Source organism: Pholis gunnellus, assembly GCF_910591455.1.
Source record: "Pholis gunnellus genome assembly, chromosome: 1".
Taxonomy (NCBI): Eukaryota; Metazoa; Chordata; class Actinopteri; order Perciformes; family Pholidae; genus Pholis; species Pholis gunnellus.
Genome location: NC_136528.1, coordinates 15242270 through 15265104, shown reverse-complemented (window position 1 = coordinate 15265104; position 22835 = coordinate 15242270). Strand labels below are relative to the sequence as shown.

Below are 22835 nucleotides of genomic sequence, written 5' to 3'. Positions count from 1 at the left end.
TGAACACTAGCACTGGTAGTTTATTTTCAGTCAGTTTCACATTCACCTGCAGCTGAAAGTAGTCTCAGACAAAATACACAATTGTCAATGACTTGAGTAGGATTTGCTAAACACTACAGTATCCAGGTGTTACTTGGAATTACAACATTCAAGCCCAGTCGGGTAACTTTGTTGCGTCATTCCTCATTTCATTTTAACTGTCTGCTGCACTCTTTATAATGAAGGCAGAACGTGGCCAAAGATGAGAAAATACTTGGAATAAAAAAAAAAGAAACTGGATATTTTTTTTAAAATGTATGTATTATATATAACACAAACACACACACAGTCATGGTAGTCTATTGTTTTTTTTTTGCTTAGCTTCTTCCTCCAACATTTTTGTTTACTGTCTCCCGCTCTGTGATCCCCCTCACAACATTTCTGCCAAAGGAATCTGGCATGGCTGCTAATTTCTAATTCTGCCTGGAACAACCGAAAATCAAAGAGCTGTTGTCACCAGGATGTCATCGCTACAGGGAAACCATCTCACATCTCACCATTTGTGGATATTTCTTTTCAGCAGCAGGATAAAGGTTTGTTAGGAGGAAATAAAGTTGAGGGAAGATAGATGTGCAAGAATATTACGTGTTACACATTGAAGTGCATGTAATTCACATTCTTCAAAGCTTCATCTTCAGGGAGAGTAGGGGATATATCTGCCCCTGGCAGCCACTGATAAGAAATGCTGACCAGCAGTGCTGCAGAGCTATCAGATGTTACTCAGACACACAAACATATGCACTCATAGTAAAAACACACATTCAAACCTTTGCCGACTGGAGCAGTTCTGCTGTGAGATTACATCTCCCTCTGATCTGTGAAGAAAGTGCCGTCCCCTCCCACGGGACAGGCGGTAAACAAAAATCACAAAATGCTACACTGTCACACAACAACAAACAGATGACACAGGAGACGAAATAAACACCTAGTAATTATTCATGCACTCTGTTTTAGATCAGGGATGTTTCTTATCTGATTATTAAGCAAGAATGGATGCTAGATAGGGGTGAGAGCAGAACAATAAAAGATTTTGAGGAAGGAAAGAGAGAGATGCCAAATTATGTTAAAAGCCTGCATGCTTTAAGCACTTAATGATACTGAATTGAAAAAATGATACCACATCAAGGAGAGATCGAGTAGAAATACAATTTTCCAGTTAGTCTTCTATTCTCCAGACAATAAGTAAGAGGGGACAAAATAACACCAACATCTGTAAATGGGAAAAAATATGTGGATTTATCTCTACGGTAACATTAGTAGTGGATTGAGGTCTTCCTGTGATTTACTTTCAGGTGTTCCTGTTATTTTCTCCAGCAAAAACCCCCTTATCATTACTTTTAACTAACTACAGTTGGTTAATTCAGTCATCCGATCCAGTTATCCCATTATAATGTATTTTCATTCATGACTTCATTCAATATCTAAATAATAATTAGCCTTATTATTGTTGTTATTATTATATCAATTTATTTCTGGTACCCTCCCGTTTCTTTATTTAAATACACCTGTCACTTTACATTACATTTTATTTTACTTACTTATAGTACTGTTATCTGTTTGTTTGTGCACTTTATTTTATATTTTATTGTACATTTGAATATGTTTCTATAATTTGCCCTGTGTTGATTGTTTAATGTTATGCCAAATTATGGCAAAATTCCTTGTATGTGCAACATACCTTGGCAAATAAACTCGGATTATGATTTATTATTACTAGTATAATAATAACAAGAAGAAGAATGTTGTTATTATAGATGTGTTTTCATCTAACTGGGCATCATAACCCTCCATACACCATCGTCTCCTATCCTGAGCCTGAGCGCTGTGCGCTTCGTAGATCGACCGCGGGACGTCGCCGTTGCTCTCGCGCTTCCTCCTTTCTACGAGTTTGCAGTCTGCCGAGCGGTCACGTGACACATCTGTCAGGGGACAGCATGGCGGACATGCATGTGGAGCCTCAAAACAAATTGCACCGATTGTCCAGCTAGCCCCGCCGCGAGAAAGCACCGATACCGCGCGTGAAGCCGGGCCCGCGGTGCCCGAACAGACAGCAGAATGGACGAGGAGAACAAACTTCAATTCCCGTCTCTGCCCGCGACCAAGGAGGACCTTCTGGTGAGTGCACAGCAAGCCGGAGTGTGGACTGTGTCTGTCGGGCTAATCTGAGCTAACCTCCACTCCGGCGTTATTGGCTAACAGCATAAATACACGCTGGAAAGTATATGTGGTTTTTATTTGGAGATCTGTGAAAACACGCTCGGGTCTTTCTTTGGATGCGCATGCGTCGAGATGTCTTCTTGGCTAACTAAACGTTGCTGATCACTGTGCCAACACTGAGTAGCATCTCCAAACATTAGCCACGTATGAAATGCACACAGAGTGAACTGGTGGTCATTCCCCCACCCTGTCAGCGACAGATTCCTCCGCTTCTAACCTTTGCCTTTTAACTTCCCCTTTGACAGGATTGGGCTTATCCAATGAGACGAGACATGCAGGTATGTAAAACGAGCCTACAGTACACTTGGCACCACATCTCTTTATCTCCCCACGTTTGATAGCAGTTATGGAATGAACACTGGTTAAATGATCTATAATGTCACCATCTCTACCAACAATAATGCAAGTTAATTCCAGGCAAATGTGTGAGAAAGTGTGTTCCTATAAACAACACATGAGTTGTCTATTTGAGGGTGTGGCCGTATTCCAATAATCAGCTTCTATTGGCACGCTATTGCTGTGATGATATGATCATGTCTTGTTGTTTTTGGCAAAATTCAAAATAAGTTACTGAAGACGCTGTTTGATGCAATGAAGATTTGAATTTTGTTATTTCTAGATATAAATTCAGATAATTTACTATTTTGTGATGTATATCTTTAAAATATTCTTACTAACATATTGAGTTATTGTCGGTTTCAACCATATCACACAGCGATAATTAGAGTAAACTCGTTTGCAGGTCAGAGAACCCGTATTTAGAGGCTCACACTGCATGTGACGTTAAATTGGCTGCTAAATGTAATATTATAAGACATTCACACATAGTAGTACATCATGTTTGTGAGGAGGCTTAGTGTTACACGGAGTGAATAAACGTATCACAGGTTTGGGAAATGCTTGTTCGTGACATCTCGCTCTTATCTTTTATTTTCAGGAGATATTACCGGGACTGTTTTTAGGTCCCTACTCTGCTGCAATGAAAAGCAAGGTACGTTTTACCGCCAAACGCAGAGAACACGTTCGATGCTCATATTTTGTACAGCTCACATTTGCATCTCTTCTTCCTCGTCGTCTAGCTGCCAATCCTTGAGAGACAGGGCATAACGCATGTTGTGTGTGTCCGCCAAGACATCGAAGCCAATTTTATCAAACCTAATTTCGCTCATACATTTAGGTGAGTAAGAAATGCCGTGATTGCTCTCCTCGATGTGAGCTGCATTCTTGCGTTGAAGTGCTGCTAACCAATGAACTAACGTTGTGTCTTTTGCAGATACCTTGTGTTAGATATTGCTGACAATCCAGTGGAAAATATTATACGATTTTTCCCTTCAGTGAGTTACATTGTGGGCTTTTTACTTTCCTCCTTTGCAAGTGTTGCATTGACTTAAAGGCACTTGTGTTTTGACCTGATCTACTGTCCGTCATTGTCCTCCTAACAGACTAAAGAATTTATTGATGGCTGCTTAGCAACAGGAGGTAAGGATGCATGCAGTTTGTCAAAAGAGTCGAGTAGGAAAGTATTTCTTTTTTTTTAATCAACAATCTTTTGTCTTGTTCCTATAGGAAAGGTCCTGGTGCATGGTAATGCAGGGATATCAAGAAGGTGAGGTTTGTTTTGTTATCATTTCATAATATGATTTATCTAATTTCACATTAATTGTATCTCATTATGCACTGAATTTACATTACATATAACTGCTTTTTATTCCTCAATAAAACTGTCTTCTTTATTTATTCTTTCAGCGCTGCCTTAGTGATTGCATACCTTATGGAAACATTTGGGATGAAATACCGGTTCGTGTTTCGTTTGTTTGTTTTCTCACTTTTAACTATGGCCTTCTATTTTATACCATTAGAATACAAGCCTAACTTATTTAGAAATGTATGATTTAATCAAAGGATTTAGATGCTCATTCCACTGTGTGACGACCACGTACGCCTCACATGCATCACGTTTTGTTTGTGCCTTCTTCAAGCATGAATAAAGAGAACTAGATAAAGATGTGTGCAGGTTTGATAAAGAAACTCACTGAAGGCAGCACAGGGAATGAAAGTAGCGCTTGCTAAATAGTAATTTAGTAATTCCTAAATTGAAAATAGTAAGGGATTAAGATGAAATGACATTTTCTATATTTCCACTGTCTGGTACCACTGACTTAGTGTTTACAATTCTAAAGTGTTCTACAACGATTTCAGAAGCGGCAGACAAAAATAACTGATTGACTTGTAGAAATGTCCAGTGACCTGCCACAGTAGCAAACAATTAGCATAACTGTTGCAATAACAAACTATTTTCACATTTACATACAACTGGGTGTTATTTATTCTTCTTTGCTGTTGTTACTGCTTGCAGTGGAATGTATCTGTGGTTGTAACCTCCTGCTCCATGTACTCTACAGGGATGCATTCAGCCACGTCCAGGAGAGGAGGTTCTGCATCAACCCCAATGTGGGCTTTGTGCATCAGCTACAGGTCAGCCTTTACCTCGAGACACAATGCTTCAGGTTCTGATCAATCAACCCGACAGTCAAAGTCAAAGTCACACCTTATTACTCTAAATAAAATGCGCTACTAACTCGTTTGTCAACGCAATACGTTTCCAGCTCCTCAACTTTAGAAGGTTAAGATGTGTCGTCTGTGGTCGTCAACCTTTTTCGGCCACATTCATTATTGTCACCTGGCTCGCACGCAATATTAGAATGAGTCGTCTCTTTTTTTTTTTTTAGTGTAAGTCGTGACAAGCATGTGTTTGTGCACAAGGGAAGGCACGTTATATAAATATCTAGTTTGAAAGAGTAAATGCTGTATCATGTTCACACTGTCTTTCATTCAAGAGAAGAGGCAAAAGATCACACTGCCAGCTTCTGAAGCATGTTCAGTGATGAACACACCCAAACGCTCTGTGTGCTTTTGACTGTCCTCATCACTCGTACTGATGCTCATTATTACAACAGTAAGAGTTCTGAAATGAATGTTTGTTTCCTAGGAGTATGAAGCGATCTACCTAGCCAAACTGACCATTAAAATGATGTCACCGATGCAGTTGGGCCGGTCGTTTTCCTTACAGGCTGGAATGCCAGGTTTGTACACGATGCACTGCTCGGCCACACCCGTCTGCTCCATTTCTTATCGTTCCAGATAAGCGTTCCAAACTAGTGTTGAGGGGCATTGTGTTGTTTGACTGGGTGTCTTGATGTCTGCGGTTATATTCCGTTATTGTTTTTCATCGACACATTTCTGTAACAGGAAGCCGTAAACGCAGCCTGGAGGAAGACGAGGACTTTGGAGCAATGCAGGTCACAGCAGCACAGAACGGATGAGTTTTGCTGATATTTAGCTGTGTGGCGCAGTGCACTAAACATTTTTTTTTTTTCCACATTTTTAATGGGATTAAAAATGTAAATATTTGAACTTTTTCTAGGGGGAAGGGGCTAGGGTGGGAGGGGAGGGGGGGTGATCACTCGTGTCTGAGACATGGAGTACTGAAGGGGATCGGGCTAATTTGATAACTCCTTTTTTTTCTCGAGCTGTATGCACTGATCGGAGATTTTTTGCAGTTTTATAGTATTTAAAGCATTTTGCATTTGCAGCGGGACAGTATTGCAATTATGCACTTTCGATACTTGAATTTGTGTAGATGACCAGAGTGGGGCAGTCGGCAAAAGGGAAAGTAGCCAAGACGTCGCCCAGTGGAGGACATGAGAAGAGGAAACGCTAATGCCTTTATTTTGGGAGTAATAGGATTATGGACTAATATCAGGCTTAATGTGGGATAGTAAGGAATGGGGGAATAACAACTGCTTAATAAAAACAAGTCTGACTAAGTCCTGTTCACCTGTTGTTTTTTAATATGACATAATGCTGTGCTTCTCAACTTTGCATTTCTGTCAAATATTTTACAATTTTAAGCAAGTTATACTTTTTATTTCAATCAACCTTTCTGGACAAATTAGCATCTACGACACTGATGACATGGATATGTAAATTAAGTTACATTAGAATTAATGTTGAAAAAGATTTGGTCAGGTTTTCCAACCTCTTTGTATGGCAGAGGTTTACGAACCTTCTAGTGATGCATCTACCTGCTTAATGATGGTCTGAAAATGACACAACTATGATTAGTAGACATGTCCATCCCAGAGCTCTTTTTGTACAATAAAACACTTTGTATGTATCAGCATTGCAGCACAAATTGAATTGATTTAAGACTATAAACACAAGCAAAGAAACATGGTAGATTGTAGAATATTTTATGTCTCTTACATATTTGGAATAAATTACATTAAATATGTTCCCCTGTTTTCCAGAATAAGAAACTTAAATAAGAGTTCATGTACAAAGTCATTTGATCCATTTCCCCGTCACAATGTTTTACTCGTTATCACAGCTGTGATCAAATCCCAAATACAAAACTTTAAGAACTTAATTGTTCACCTCTGCCTCACCAAATATAAACTTTGTTTGTTCGCTAGAAATATTATACATTATAACAGTCTTGATAGTAATTCTTCATGTTGTAGTATTCAAACCTTCATTATTCATCCAGCATTACTGTCAAGGAAAGAAAAGCCTGCTCAGATGTAGAGCACTTCGTACCAAATAGGACATGTTAGAAAAATGAAACCCCAGTAAAACCCAAAGTACTAATAACTAATCACATTTAAACTGAACTTCTTTGGTGACTTGCCCTTCATGATCAATGAAATATGTATAAACTTCCCTCCAGCATACTGGGATTTGTCGTGAACTTGAGAAGCCGTAGATAATAATTAGTTATTTAGCTGCTTCAGAAATATTATTTAAATTTGGTTTTCCCAAGAAATTGTACTTACTGACAGTTGCAGTTTAGTCGCAGATGCAATTTAGTAAACAGCTAATTACTTCGTAATGTAACACAATAAGACCATTTCCATTTACAGGAACTGACATTTCTTTCTTCGGATGGTGGGGGAAGATGATGACAGAGCTCCACATTGGTGAGGTAGCCATTGGACTGAGCTAAAGGCTTCAACACACATTTATGTTTACTCGAGTGTGTTGAACTTCAGGGTGAGCATTAAGGAACGGCTCACAGGTGTGGTTCACGGCCCCCCAAAATGAAGGTTTACAGCCGCCGTGGTCCTCAGTTGGTAAATCGACACTGCATGTAAGTCTCGTGTGAGGAGGTGTATCCAAACTTTTGGTAGAAAGCTACATTGTCAGGTGCGCATTCCAGTGTGGTTTTGTAGCAATTCAGTTTTTTGCTGAGAAGAGTGAGAGCTGAAACTAACCTTAAGGGACAGAAAGAAAAGAGGAAAATAAATCAGCAAGATAAATCCAAAAATAAGTCTCTCATATGAATCATTTTCACGGTGTTTGATTTGTGGGACAAATACAAGGATTTAAGTATCAGACCAATACAAAATGCCTTTGTGTCACTCAGGTCTACTCACAGTTTGCCCAGCTGCTTCCCTCTGCACACGTCACTAACTACCACCTCCTCCACCCGGCCTCTCTACAAACACAACAGAATCAAATAGAGACGATCTTCATTTCAAACATATCAGTTCAGTCAATTGCAAGATCTGTAAAAAAAAAAATGCATGTTCACGATGAAAAATGTAATTTGCATAGTTTTTAAGGAAATACAAATTGAACTTGATTTGGTTTATGGTAGTGAACTGCGTTAATAATTATCTACACTCTAATAACCATTACATTAATAAGTAACTTCTTTAGGGGATTAGCCTTTAGGAAAAATGGAGAGAGAAGTTAAAGTTAAAATGTGATAAATATAGCGTAACACAATGATGTTGAATACAGTCTGTTAATGATGAATATGATGTTTCAGACAGCAGTAAAAACACGCTGGTACCACGGGCATCAGCTGATAGGGATCCTTTTAATTAAAATAAGTAAATATCCATTGTTAAATATAAGAGAATAGCGTGCCGGGGTGTTATTTACCTTCGCACAGGAGTGGATGAATTTGTGTTCTGTGATCAATGTGGCCGTGGCAACAATCTGTCCCAGGTTTGTGTCCTCCACCACAACTACGTAGTAGTCTCCGGTCTTCTTCATGTGCTCAAACTTCTCTGAAAGACAACAGACAAAATGTTTTGTTTTATCTGTATTGACGTTTCATTACACGGGTTTGTATTCAAAGTTTCTAGGATGAGGGTTCTTTTTCTTCTGAAATGTGATTTATACAAAGACAACTGTTTGAAAAGAAAATGGAAACACTTGTGTTTAACTTCATAGTAACTTTTGTCTTTTAAAAAAGCTGAGCATGCCTTACTCGTGAACTGCTCAGGTGTGACATCGCCCGTCTGAGTGAGTTGAGATAAAACCTTGAAGAATCCTGGAACACAAAAACAAAACAACAGTTGGTGAAAATGTCGACGTTATCCTCACTCCATCTCTTGGAAATTCTTCATTTATCTCTCTGATAAGTTTAACATTTGTATTAACTGACCAAAGCTCTACATTGGACACCAAAAAGACACCAGTTTGTCATGTTCTTATCTTCATATTCTCTTGAAAATACAAGTACTGGAACACGTTGTCCCTCCAGTCTCTGTCTCACCCCTGTTGATGTCTGCCGTACAAAGCGGCCGGAGCACCAGGCCTTCCCCTGGACTGGAGGGGGAGATGGGGGGGGAGAAGGAGAGAGTGTTGCTACTCCAGTCTAGCTCCTGGAGCAGGGAGGGCTCAAACAATGGAGTCTCGTTTAGCAGCATTTCACAATCTGCTTAGAAAACACACACACACACACACACACACACACATATAAACCGGTAAGTCCACACCCATAAATGCATGTATGCAAAGCATAGAAAACATGACACACTAAATAGCCTTTTTCTAATCCATCCAGGATCCTGCATCAGCACAATGAGTTAACATGGCTGTGCGGTCAGCCTGGATTGTATGTTTGTTCTAAGTGACACAGAACTTTGACCTGACAAATACAGTTTCACTTGGTAAAAAGTTGTCATTACTTTACTGCCACGATTCATTGGTTGATAAACCAGTTGGCAAACATGAATTAAGATGCACTTCCTGGTAAGAACTTCAGAAGGTTTCCTGTAAAGCCTCTTAATATGAGTGTGTGTGTGTGTGTGTGTGTGTGTGTGTGTGTGTGTGTGTGTGTGTGTGTGTGTGTGTGTGTGTGTGTGGGTGGGTGGGTGGTGGGGGGTAGTTTTAAACCAGAGCCACACGCGTCATAATTCCAGTTCCCATGGCAGCAAAACACAATTACATTTTAGTGGTGTCATCGTTCCCAAGCCACGTAAATAACAATAGGCCTGTGTCAATGGTCTTGTTACGTGTTAAGACGGCAGGGTGTTGCCTTGGCACTAACTTGTTTTACATGTCACCAAACTGCTCATGTTGCCCAAGATCATCAAATAGCGTCACACAGTCTGGTGTTCTGGCTAGCTAACGTTAGCATCAAATAATTTGTCTAATTACTGTCATCTCTATAGTGCGCGTTAATTAGGTAGCTAGCTATAAAACGTTACCTATACCGCGTCTGAATACTACAGAGTGTATGACAAGCTCACAGCTGACGTTAGCGTCGGAGCTGTAACTTCTCGTTTCACAGTAACGTTAGCGTTATCTGCCATGCTAAGAGGTTAGCAAGCTTAACTACCTACCAGTAAAAAGAGCACACACACCAGAAGCGATAGTCCAGTTGAGTTCCTAGTCCCCGGGTAACACACAGTTACAATTGGGCAAGTTCTACAAGTAGTGTGGGAGGAGGTTGGGCTACATCATTGGGCTGACCGGCGTGGGTGTTGTCGGCTGCTGTTTCCGCATGCCGGCATGAGCCCTTCTGTATGACGTGGCAGAGTGGTGGCGGTGTGGGGCGCAGCTCAATGACGTCGATGGATCAGAAAAATAAACATTAAAAACTGATTTGAACAGAAATCATTTCATATACATCGAGGGTGATGTAGGACTTCTAATGTTCCACCCATATTGTTTTCACAGTGGGAGGTGCAGCTAAATGCATCCGTTTATGACTTAGTCCATCTCACACACTTATTGGACTAATAAAGTCAAAACTACACATTAGGATGGACTCACTTTTTAAACACTGTAATCTTAACATAAGCAGGCCTGCAGCAGTCTTTGTTAGGAAAATAGAGGCAAAGATAATTTACATTGACAGCGCTTCAACAAAAGTGGGTTAGTCTCAAGAAGAAATACGACATCATTATATATTGTTAAAAAGCTGTAGAAGCTCCGTTTATTGAGTCTTTTGTATTAACATAATTTACAAAAACTAGATTTACAGAAATTAGCCATAACTGAACCATTGTTGATTTAGGCACAAATATACAGGAAAGCTCAGTCCAAAAAAAATGATTTCACTTTTCACTTTTGATTAAATAAAGTAATGGTTATGAAGGAAACCCATGAACAGGAAAAGATATAATGGATATTAAAAGCTGTTAAATAACTGAATGGAATATGTAAAAATAACAACAAAACGGTCTTTTTTTTTCTTTCTATATTGCATCTTCTTACAACACCAAAACAGTTTGAGCAATAAAATAAACACAAAATAAAGATCACAATACTTCAGCCTTTAGTGGAAGTTTGTGGGCCGCTCTTTGGGATAAAGTGGAAGGAAACATAAGCATCTAGATTCATGCATATCTCACCTCAAACACGTATAATACAGTCTCCATCTTTGTGTCCACTGACATGTCTCAACCAGCTACAGACTTGGAGAAATTTGAAAATACCGAAAGTGTTTCAAGGGCCCAGTCCATGTTGTACATTCCTGCACATTACTGAAATAACATCTTCGAGCAGCGGATGATTATGTTCCTTGCTACTAAGAGTTTTGAATAAGCTTTCCTCAATGTGAGTAGACAAAGTCTGCACAAATAAAACACCCTGAACATTTATTCAGAACTATTTTCAATCATTCAGGTCATTGAATATCCAGAAAGAGAGTTAAATGGCAACTGGATTTGTTGTCGAGTCTTGAGAATGTTTTTCTACTGACAGAGCCTCTTGAGTCCAGCAAGTCCAGCTGTCAGACTAAATGCACATACCATAACAAGTCTAAATGATGGACACAGATGACCACGGACCCCATCGATATGCATTTAGTAGAAAATAAAATGTTCTGACTCAGAGAGAACTGCTTATTATCAGAGGGCAATTTCATAAAGACAGAGGACGACAGCCATTGTAGTTGTACAAAATGTAATACATCCCCTTTGTCGCATCTGAAGGGAATATTATTAGAAAAACTAAGCTTTACACGCCCACTCCCCCATGTTAAATAACAAAACCAATGGGTGGTATATTACACACTACATACAGAACAACCCGTGTGGGTCAAAAACACTTTGTTTGCAGCATTATGTTGATAGGAACATTCGTATTTGACAGAAAGGCTGAACAGTGTCAGTGACATTCTCTTACTCCAAGGTAAGAAATAAAAGCATGTTATTTTTGCCTACACGTAATTCACAGTAGAAACTCATAATATAAGAACACACAATTACATCAGATGAGTTTCTGAGGTTTCAGAAGAAGTAGCTTTCCGCCATTTGCTAAACAAGTGAAAATAAAGTCTGATAAAAGAAAAACTAAACTAAAAAGACCAAAATAGCTTTTATCTAGTAAAGACACCTCCACACCCTTCTCATAAAAGACTCTTCTGAATGCAAAGCATGCTCATTTCTGACAGCCAGTCGCAATCACGGTAGAAACCGACTGCCTACTGAAGCTGGTGGTTGCAATGTGTGGCACATGAATAAAGGGCAATGCAACCTTGCATTTCTTGACTTGCACCCATCAATTTATACGATATTCCAAAAATACTCTGGAATCAGTGATGCAGAGGTCATTCACAATAGTCCCGCCGTATTTAGGCAGGCCGAACCAGTCCAAAGGCTATGTTTGCAATGCTTTTTAATTCTTGTTTTGAAGAGGTGATGACCACTGACTGTGAACCAATGGGGCAGGGTAGAAATAGCTTTGTCTGTGCCTCTTGGGGTGATGATGCGGTGCTCTTCTGCAGAAGCCAATCCGTGTTTCAAGGTGCGGGGTCTTGTTGAGTTAGCATGCGTCTCTCTGCGGCTGCCGCCATGGTTCTACGCCTCAGCACAGTCAAGTTCAATTCTGGAACAATGTCCTCCTCCAGTCCAGGAAGATCCTCATCCGGGTCCTCTGGACTAGTGTTCAGATATCTCCTACAGGGACAAAATGAACAACATACAGTGTGATCATGGGAACAGAAAAATGCAAGATAATGGGGAGAAAAGGCAAGCAGAAAACGTCTACCATTAAGTGAACAAATGTTCTATTTGTTAGATGTGTGCAACTGGGCCTTTAAGCTATTCTGGTAGCCAAGTAAAGAAAGTCTTTTTAAGGTCTTTTATTGTATTTGTTCACAGACCGAGACAAACCCATCTCACAAGTCGATATTTACAAAGGACGATTTATACAGCCGAGCTATGACGTGATCACAAATTTTTACAAAAACAAGGAAATGTCTTTTATTTTGAATTGAAAACATAGCTTAGCACTACTTTCTGTGAGGTAGAAAAGCAGCAGTGTCCAAACCTGCGTGCCTGCTGCAGCATCTCTTCTTTCCTCTGCTTTAACATCTTCTGCCTCTCCTCGGCCGACATAGAGAAGCGACTTCCTCTGACCTCCATGTTGTCCGCCTCGCTGAGGCCCTGCTCAGCTGCTCCACTGGACCCGTCCTGCTCATCTGGCGAAGAGTTCGCCTGTGTGGGGGCGCGCTCTATGGCCTGAGGGAGGAACACAGATTGTTAAATTCTGTCCTTTCAAAGTAAACCGTCGGAACGGGATCAACATGAAAACAGAAAGCACTGACAATTGGAGGAAGCAGGAACGCATCGTGTTATCAACACTGTTAGCCTTTTCGGAGGCACCGATGACATTTTGAAAACACTGCTTTTAACATTGAAGCCAAAGTTGATTGACCTGTGTTGGGAAAGGCACCTGGATGCGTCCCTCCAGGATGTTGTCGGTGGTGACCTCTACAGAGCGGGTCAACTGCAGATCCTGCATCACCAGGTATGAGGGCACCTGAGGAAACATCTCCTGGATCTGATGGGCCTGAGGACCACAAGGTGCATCAAAGGCAAAGAGAGCAATCGTGAAACTATTTAGAGAACGATTACTTGGCGATTCTTAAAACACAGTTTCAGTCATTTAAAAAGTATAAAAACCGTTCAGAATACATGAACGCACCATGGCCATGAGCTGGGAGTTGTTGGCCTGAGCAATGCCCAGGATATTGGTGGTGTGCATGACTTCCACTGAGAAACTGGGCAGCCAGCTGGCAATGCGAGATCCTGTGAGAGAACGTATGGATGTTATAATTCATTATCCCACACAGCATCTGATGTAAGGTACCTCCAGGTTCATGCTCAGGTCTGTGTCTGACAGACTTACCATCAAAGTGGAAGAAGTGATTGTGTTGGTTGATGTGTGGTATAGCATCTGGAGCAGCCCCCACCGGGCCAATGTTGTCTCCCATGCCCCCGGCCTGCTGCTGGCCTCTCGCCTGGCCCCCGTCCCCATTAATGTTCAGGGATGTCCGACATGTTGGACACGAAGTGTCCTGCTCAAGCCATGAGCGCAAACATGAGCTGGAAACACACACACAACTCACAGATGTTATTATGGCATTTATCTGCATAAAACTTGACAATCATTTTAGGCCTACGGTCAACATCAGGATCAGTGCAGAAAAGCTAAGAACAGTTCTGCTAAAAAAATATATACATAATTTATGCAAGACTTTGGGCAGTAGCTAAATAAAGGATACTGCATTCGAGGCTGGTTTATCTGGTCGCCTGCTATTTCTGCAGTCTCACCTTCAACCATCTATATTTTGTAAGTGTTTCCAGGCTATGTATCGAGCCACGGGTCAGTGGTACCAGTAAAATAACTGACTACATAATAAAGTCCATGCAGGCATTGCTGAACACATTCTTTTTAAAACACTTTACTTGTGGAAGAGATGGCCACAGGGCAGTTTGCGTGCTGTCAACATGGTGTCCCAGCAGATGGCACAGTCATCATCATTAGCTGCCAGCTCCTCTGCAGTAGCAACTGCAAACCTACAAAAAATAAAGAGCACGTACAAATAATGATGAAACAAGTAATGATCAATCATTTAAATAAACAAACAAAGAACCGCAAAACCATGGCGGTAAAAAGGGGAAAACAAATAAATCAAAATGTATCTTCACCTGGCCTCCATGTTGTTGATGACACGAAGGTAGTTCTTGTGTCGGCGGACACGGCGCTGAACCTCATGGAAGAGATACCGCAGCTGCATGAAGATAACCAAGCTCGCCATGGACAGCCAGATATTTCCAAAAAGCTAATGCGGGACATATGGACAAAAAGATTAAAAATCCGATGCGAGGGTCCAAGGACGGAGGATGTTGTACAGATTGTAATGCCCTCAGAGGAACATTTGTGATATTGGACTATACAGATCACCGATTCCTCTGTGTCTTACCAGCATATGGATATGGTGCATGAGGTCCAGGAAGAGCATAGTCAGCTCCATGACGAAGTCTGTGTAGTAGACATAGGTTCCCTTACTCTCCCAGGTGCCTGGGTGGTTCAGATCCCAAAGATGAATGGAATATCTGAGGGGACATGCAAAACTCGATCAGGCCATGAAACAGAGGTGATATTTAGACAGTGCGGTGGATGACGTGGCACTCAACATGGATGGGGATTGGAAATTCAAAATGCATGAAACAAAGATGGTGTAAAAGTATCATGGTACAATTAAACAGGTAGTATTGCAATCAGAAGCAACACATCAGGATAACAAACAAGAAGAGAGAACACCAGTGTAATGACAGAGAAAATAGTCAAACACTGATAAACTCTTAATCTATTGTGGGTAACAACACATGTTAAATACAAACGTAAGGTAAATCAATCCATTGTTTGTGTTTAAGTAATGCACAGCCACAGCACTGTACCTGACAACAGTACAAGTTTTACTGTTAGACTAACATTTATGAGTATCTATGAGCGCCTTGGCTGATTAGAGTCGCCTATACTGCTCGTATAATCTGAACCACTCTCTTTGGGACAAAGAAGCCTTTCACAGTATAGCGGTGTAGCTAACATTAGCCCCTGATTCTTAATCTGCTATGTCATCCGTAGTGCTGCAATGTGCACACATTTGTAAGAAGGCTTAGAAAGAAACGTACCGCATGATGACATGGCCAGTGCGCACAGTCACCAGCAGACACTGAGGAGGAAAAAGGGTAACAGCTTAACACGGTGTAATTCTCGTAGACCTCTTTCATATAGATATGGATAACAGTCCACTTTTCCTGCTTTAATGTCCAATTATCTGCCAGAAAATAAGTTAGCAATGTTTACAATAAGGCACAAGAAACACACCCAGCCCCATTTACACATAAGCATGCTTAATAGAGAAAAGAAAAAAGAAATACATGACACACATGGGCCTAACCAAAAGCTTGAATGATATCAAGAGTCCACTATCATCATGCCTTTGTCCACTCATTGGGACACGTTGTGGCTCCAGGTTCTTACCTCTGCTGCCATAAAGGAGAAGGTGTGCATGCCATGGGAAGCTCCCAGCAGACCACCACAGCCCACAGCCAGCCCACAGCAATCCAGCAGCAAGGAGACCAGCAGACAAAGCACTCGTACATGGCTGTTCATGGGAGTGGAGGGTGAGAAGGACAGCTGGAGGGAAGAACATGCGAATAGTAAGTTAATCTTACAAAGTTTTCTCCATTTCATTATGTCCTAAAGTTTCTGTACGTCACCTGAAGACACATCATGTGATAACTGGTACAGGTGAAAAAGTCGTAACTATTTGGGAATTCATTGCAGATTTCAGTTGGGAAAGGATTCTGACAAAGTGTTTTGTTTTAATGCTCATAATCTCAGAGTACAGATCATTTTGGCATTTAAAGAATATCATTTGTGAAAGAATACAAAATCTGCATGTGTTAATGAACTATTCCTGAATCAAAAGAATTAATTCAGCTACCAAAGAACATGAGGCTCTTTGTTAGCCTGCTCACATATCGATACACATGTTTTAGCTTCAGGCCCAGAAACATACTCATTTCTATTGTATTATTAACTGAGAGGAAATATCTCCTTTCAACCTTTCCCTTACTAATTTAAATCAATAGAAAACTCACACAACCCCGACAACATCTATATACTGGAAAACAAGGCTTAAGACTGTAAACTGACACGTTGTGTAGAACCTCATTACAAACATTAAAACAGTTGAAATGAATGAAAAGGGTTCCATCAATCCTGTAAAGCTGTAATAGCAGAAGGTTTCCCTGGCACACTGACAACACCATATACCCAACATCTTTAGCAGTTTGACCATCAGAAACAGGAATGAAGGCCGCTGGGCTAAGACGACGGACAGACGTTAACCTAAAAAGAACACGCATGAATGCTTATCTATAGCCAAAGCTGAGAGACCGAAACAAAGACTTGCAGTCAGCAAACAAGCTGGTACATTTCTACAGCATGGAGGGCAGACGTCACCCTCTGGTACACTATGCCAGTCAGCATTACATCACAGACAACATACCAACTTAATGCCCGTTATAAATGTCATTGCTTTTAAGAGCTAAGGGGGTTGATTCAATTTGATATTTTGTTTTCCCCAACATGCAGACCACCATCTGATACGGGGATATGTCAATCAGCAGCCCGACATGCCAGCTCAAGGAACTATAAATAGATCCAGAGCGGAGAAGAGTACAGTTACTCCCCACGACTTAAAAGAGCACATTATAAAGTTTGAAAGTGCTACAGATGTCGTCAATCGCCGGGCCTCTGCCTCTGCCTAAACAAATAGGAGCTCTGTCGCGATCTTTTAAAGATCCTTAAGCAGACTATAAAACTATGCAAGTGTGGAAAATCATTTAGTGGCTCATCCAAAAATATCATGCGTTGTCTTGTTTCTCATGTTTGTCTTGATAACAGTTCGACTTTGTATCGTAGACTGACTGGATGTTTGGACATCTAGCACAATATCCTTAGTTGTTGTAGTTATTCTCAGTTGAATTGGAAAACATGTGATGAGAGTATATTTGGAACGATAAGAGACTCATAATGTCAATAATTCAATAAATTACACAAGGTAGTCATAAACCATGGATAGGGGTACTAGTGCGAGTTATTAAAAAAAGAAAACCGATAGTGTAGGTCATAATACTTACATATTCAAATCGGTCTTTGCACAGCTGCACCATGAGGTGGAGGAACACCAGGGCAGAGAACCACAGGCACCACATGACCACTTCCTCCACGGTCTGCACGTTCAATACCCCAAAGATGAAAATGAACTTGTAGAAGATGAAGTTCCAGAATTTATCTTTCAGGTGCTGAGGAATAAACACAGGGCAAATCAGATGCATTGTTTTTCCTGATAGGTCTACACTTAGGTAGAGCAGCTTAATACCCCGGGCTTGAAAGTACTTGTATTCATTGTTCAAGACACCGACTCACCTGCTTCTCACTAACTCTGAGCGGGCCAAACACTACATACTGAATCATTTTAGCAATTAACATCAACAAGCAGCAGAATGTGTTGACCAATACCTAGAGGAGCACAGGGAATAAAGAGACAATTAGTTCTCATAACAACATAATCTTATCAAGCAATGCAAATTAATAACTGGATGACACTTACCCATACAAAGAGACTGTCAGTGGCAATAGACCACAGGATAGTGGTTGTCAATTCTGTGTTAGTAATATCATTGTTTAGATGTTCAAGATCCCCTTCAGTTGGAGCTGCCGTGTCATCTGTTTCCAAGACCCCATACCCGGGATCAGTTACAGTGTTGTAGGCACTAAAGAGGCTGCCAGCAAGCAAAGCCACACTAAGTGCGGTGTAGGTCTGCAGGCTAGGCCAAGGAAACCTCTCCAAAAAAAGCAGAGGCATTGCAGGGATTACGGTCCACTTCTCAACTTGTGAAAATAGTGTTTGTCCCGATCCACAAAAACGACCTGTGAGGGCAGAAGTAAGTTAACGTTAGCCCTTGGTACAAGAAACATACAGAAGTGTTAGCCTATGGTAGAGGAAACATACAATAAGTGTGAGCTTATGGTACAGGAAACATACAATAGTGTGAGCCTATGGTACAGGAAACATACAATAGTGCGAGCCTATGGTACAGGAAACATACAATAGTGTGAGCCTATGGTACAGGAAACATACAATAGTGTGAGCTTATGGTACAGGAAACATACAATAGTGTGAGCTTATGGTACAGGAAACATACAATAGTGCGAGCCTATGGTACAGGAAACATACAATAGTGTGAGCCTATGGTACAGGAAACATACAATAGTGTTAGCCTAGGATCGTGGCTAAATTGTGTTAATGTGTTGTAAGTGATTTAGTAATGATTTTGAAATACGCATGAAAGGTTTTCTTGCTAGTTTTCAAGAACTTCGAAGAATGACGTTTGCTAGCCAGATTTTATCTCCGTGTATTAAGTATTATTTGATTAAAGAATATGTCCACATATTGACATTAAGTCAAGTGTCACACTTGAACGCTACATGTGGCATTTAACGCTATGTAATCTGGCAGGGCTCTGGGGGAAACTTACTTCAAACCGAAGAGGTTGGGAACCACTGTGCTAGCTAACCTCCTCTCAGTTCTCAAGCGAGGCTAACACGTTAGCTCAGGACAGTTAGTAAAGGTGCAAATTACCCATGAATTGAACTGTCGTTGATGAAATGTAAGAGGTTAAATCAGCCAAACAAAGTGAAACCCGTGGGCCAGGGATCAAACTGGCTAACGTCAACGTTACCTAACGTTAATAGCAATAGAAGTAATGCTAAATAATACGAGTTCACGCCCCTAACGTTAGCTATTTACATGGCTAACGTTACCTCACACTAGCTTATTCGTTAGCTAACACTAACAACGTAGCTAGCCACAGTTGAGCACCAAACAACACGCTTGTATTAAATCGTCACTTACAGTTTGTCACAAATGTAGATTTACACAATATCCAGCGCCCCTCGTTGAAGCCAGTGCTGTACTATTAGTGCAGCTGCACTGAGAACATCGTAGTTGTCAACAACGTCATGTTTATTTCACCGAGAAGGCAGTTGAGAGCTGGCTGAGAAGCGTTCTGCTTCTTCTTCTTCGTCTTCTCGGTGCGTTATGGCGGTTAGTTAACAACGTGATGGTGCATTGCCGCCACTGACTGGTGTGGAGTGTGGATTGGGATTCAAACTATTCACTAATTCTAATAATGAATAAAAGAAAACATATAAGATATAACATCTTCCATCTTCCATGTATTTTTATATCACAATTTCTTTGAATTTTTGTTGAATCCTGTAAGCCAATTATTGTTTCCTCTCTTCAGGGTCTCCTACGACTTCTGATCATAACTACTTGTCTTTAAATTCTGCATCCACCTTCCTGTTGTCTCTTCTCTTCTTCTACCACCTGTCTATCAGCTTATGCTTAACTGTGGTCTTCATTGCCGGTTTACTAAAGGGCATTGCAATGTTTTACGACTTCCTTTGCACATTTGTCAGCTATTTAATTTCCTTGTATGAGCTAGCCTGTTATCATATTTATGTTGAAATCTGGAACTATCTTTTCATGAAATACCAATTTTGTCAATGAGTTCTTTGAAGACATCAACGTAGATATTGCATATATAGGTCTTTATTGCTTGTGTATGCAAAATAAACTCCTTATCTTTTTGCCATGGAATGGGAGATACAGTCAGGAATTATATCCATGGTAGTTTTACTGAGAGTTGGACTATAATGTTTATTTCAGTTATTTATTTGCTTTCTGCTCAATGGTCCATCCAAGAGTTTTCATCCCCCTTCTCTCCTTTTCCCAACAGGGTTTCATTCTTGTGTTGGATTATTTTCATTATCCTTTCAAATCAACCCAGTAATTTGAAGATAGCTGTATTGTCCTTACTACCAGAGGCATTTCTCCCGTTTCTAATGTTGGTGTTGTGGTTGTTCTAATGGTTCTAAAGGAAGCTGACTGAGAGGAGCCTTCTTCTTCTATGAGGTTTCACTGTTTTAACGGTTTTACTGCCATCTTCTGGAGTTAATTAAATTCCATAACATGTTCTGCTCTGTCCACTTCCACCACACTCCAGTGTGCTCTTTAATAGTGTTCCTGTTAGTCCTAATCCTTCAGTGTCTTCCATCGTGTCCTTTCTCTCTGACATTAACTAACAAACATGTTTTACAGTTTGTGGTACCTTAAGGTGACAGTGATCACAAAACTGGTTGGATGATTACCTAAAATGTGAAGTGTGTCCCATTCTTTATCTATTCACTGTTCTTTTCTATGTACTCTCCTGCATTTACCATGTAATACAACAATGTAGCCCGGCAATAAATGTAATTTAATAAAGGTTCTTATATTCTGTTTTTGTTGAGAGACCGTGAAAGAGCAGGTGATAATTAAACTCTTTTTGTATTCTTGAAAGTTTCAAATCTCTGAGAGCAGTGTAGAAGCAATCAATGTGAATCTATTCATTCAAATGCCCAGTTTTAAACATGTGCAGCTGCAATAGCAATTCATGAATAACATGAGCTATAATTAATTTAGTTACACCATAAGCTGATTACATTTCATAAATAAAATGTGTTTAACTTAAAATATCATCGACTTCTGTAGCTCTACCTTCAGTGTGATAATCAAGAGATCACTGCACGGATCTTCAAATCAGAACCACATGAATTGAAGGAACCTATTACCAAATCAGGCCTATACTTCAGAAATGTCCGTAACAATATATACACGATGTGTGTAAAAGTTAAAGACAATGGAGGATAGTGTGTTGTGTGTATTAGATCAAATATTCCATACAGATTTCCGGACTGTATCTGCGAAAATGCAAGTAATGGTAATAATTAACTATTCAAACGGTTGCCATTTATGCAATATGGAGTTGACAGAGAGTCCAAAGTTGGTGTGTGGGAGTGATGTTACAAATGTAATTGCAAAGGTTGTTGGGGGAGAACAACGTTGTTTCTGATGCGCACTCTGGAGAAAAAGGTGGCAGTAATGCACAGGATTCTGGGCCTCAACCATCATAAAACTACAAAATTAATAGCAGATTCCTTCAGAAGTAGAAAAGTTGAGGTTGAATCAGTGATTGGAGAAAGGAACTCTAAAAAACTTTGTTTTGTTTTGTTTGCGATGCAGTAATGAAAGTAAATCATTCTGCGGCGATCAAATCAACCTATGTAGCCAATTCAAAGTCTTCCTGACTTCTTTTATTACGAGTAGTAAAATGGTCAGAGAACAGAAACAGAAAGTTCTTTGGAATAATAGTAGATCAGCTGTCTACAGTAAAGTGATTACTTTGGGTGCCTATCCCTCCTGTCCTATCCTTCTACTCTGTGAGAAACCTGCTTCCTGTTCAATTTATCCACAAAGGGAAGTTAAGACTTGCTTGTACAGCACTGCACTTTGTTTTTCTTTTCATGCAGACGCCACTGTCAGCACATACACTTTCAACATGAACGACTCAACTGAGCTGTCTCCTTCAGAGGAAATGGCCCCTGAGGAGTTTGACGGCGGGACAGCAGTGGCTTGTGTGATCCTGGGCTTGTCCTTCCTGGTGGGAGCTCCGGGGAACCTGCTGGTGATCTGGACTATCCTGAGACACATCAAGCAGCGTTCCCACACTGTGGCGCTCATCCTGCACCTGGCTGTGGCAGACCTGCTGGTCCTCATCACCCTGCCTCTATGGATCTACTCCCTGGTACACACCTGGGTGCTTGGAGAAGCCCTTTGCAAGGCTTTGGTGTACATTGTCAGTGTGTGCATGTTCAGCAGCATTTTCTTCATCACCCTCATGAGCGTGGAGCGCTATTTAGCAATCTGTCATCCATTTGTGATGATGCGCTGGAAGACTAAGAGTGCTATGAACAGATGTCTGGTACTTTTGTGGCTCCTCGCTTTGCTTCTGGGAGTGCCCTCTGTACTGACCCAGCCTTTGGATGGAAGTGATGGAACTGAGCAGTGTTTTATTCATGAAGTCACCTCTGTGACCCAAGCAATCATCTTGTTATGTCTGCAGACCTTGTGGGGCTTTGTAATTCCCTTTATCATTCTTAGTATATGTTACTCTCTAGTAGCTGCCCAGCTCAGGAAAATGAGTTTTAACTCAAAGCATAAATCCATGGTTCTTGTTCACGCTGTGGTGATAGCTTTCACACTGTGTTGGTTGCCGTACCATATCATCAACATTATTGATCTGGTTTGCGTGCTAGGATCAGGCACCGAACATGAATGTGTGCCGAAGAGTGTTGTCTTCAGCTCGGGTGCTCTTGTTTTCATCAGCAGTTCAGTGAATCCTGTATTATACGCACTCTTTGCAAGGAACTTGCAAGGGAGTCTGGAGCAGTCCCAACTGGTCAGACTGTTCCAGGAAATGGCCACGCACACCAACAAACTCAGGGATCTGGTAGTACAACAGCAGACTGGACAGAGGGCAGCAAATACACAGATAGAGCTGATGTCTGATAGTTAAAAAGAAAAC

The 22835-nt window shown here is 40.7% G+C and overlaps 4 protein-coding genes across 6 annotated transcripts; 2 read left to right on the top strand and 2 right to left on the bottom strand.

Annotated features, from left to right (window-relative positions):
- Positions 1-1970: 1970 nt before the first annotated feature.
- styx (serine/threonine/tyrosine interacting protein) lies at positions 1971-6191 on the top strand. Its single transcript, XM_079167116.1, has 12 exons — positions 1971-2154; positions 2502-2534; positions 3194-3247; positions 3336-3433; positions 3530-3590; positions 3699-3735; positions 3823-3862; positions 4003-4053; positions 4659-4731; positions 5246-5339; positions 5506-5555; positions 5897-6191. Exons 1-12 carry the CDS (start codon positions 2095-2097, stop codon positions 5975-5977), a joined length of 732 nt encoding a protein of 243 aa, XP_079023242.1. The 5' UTR covers positions 1971-2094; the 3' UTR covers positions 5978-6191.
- Positions 6192-6499: 308 nt separating this feature from the next.
- gnpnat1 (glucosamine-phosphate N-acetyltransferase 1) lies at positions 6500-10022 on the bottom strand. 3 transcript variants are annotated; one of them, XM_079162704.1, is made up of 6 exons: positions 9897-10022; positions 8825-8986; positions 8537-8599; positions 8206-8333; positions 7692-7753; positions 6500-7529 (listed from the first exon to the last, which is right to left on the bottom strand). In XM_079162704.1, the coding sequence occupies exons 2-6, from the start codon at positions 8976-8978 to the stop codon at positions 7382-7384; spliced, it is 555 nt and encodes a 184-aa protein (XP_079018830.1). In that variant the 5' UTR covers positions 8979-8986; positions 9897-10022; the 3' UTR covers positions 6500-7381. The 3 variants fall into 3 exon arrangements, with proteins under 3 accessions (XP_079018830.1, XP_079018832.1, XP_079018831.1); XM_079162706.1 differs by having other exon boundaries at positions 9918-10014; XM_079162705.1 differs by having other exon boundaries at positions 8825-8989; positions 9897-9981.
- A 448-nt stretch (positions 10023-10470) lies between these two features.
- LOC306696935 (E3 ubiquitin-protein ligase AMFR-like) lies at positions 10471-19414 on the bottom strand. The gene is made up of 14 exons (XM_079160662.1): positions 19280-19414; positions 17975-18294; positions 17791-17883; positions 17502-17666; positions 15835-15990; positions 15483-15523; positions 14771-14903; positions 14496-14629; positions 14253-14363; positions 13693-13889; positions 13489-13592; positions 13219-13353; positions 12832-13022; positions 10471-12458 (listed from the first exon to the last, which is right to left on the bottom strand). The coding sequence occupies exons 2-14, from the start codon at positions 18227-18229 to the stop codon at positions 12302-12304; spliced, it is 1872 nt and encodes a 623-aa protein (XP_079016788.1). The 5' UTR covers positions 18230-18294; positions 19280-19414; the 3' UTR covers positions 10471-12301.
- A 2395-nt stretch (positions 19415-21809) lies between these two features.
- Positions 21810-22827, top strand: LOC306699687 (leukotriene B4 receptor 1; the record flags this gene model as incomplete). Its single annotated transcript, XM_079164398.1, has 1 exon — positions 21810-22827. One exon carries the CDS (start codon positions 21810-21812, stop codon positions 22824-22826), a length of 1017 nt encoding a protein of 338 aa, XP_079020524.1. The 3' UTR covers position 22827.
- Positions 22828-22835: the final 8 nt, after the last annotated feature.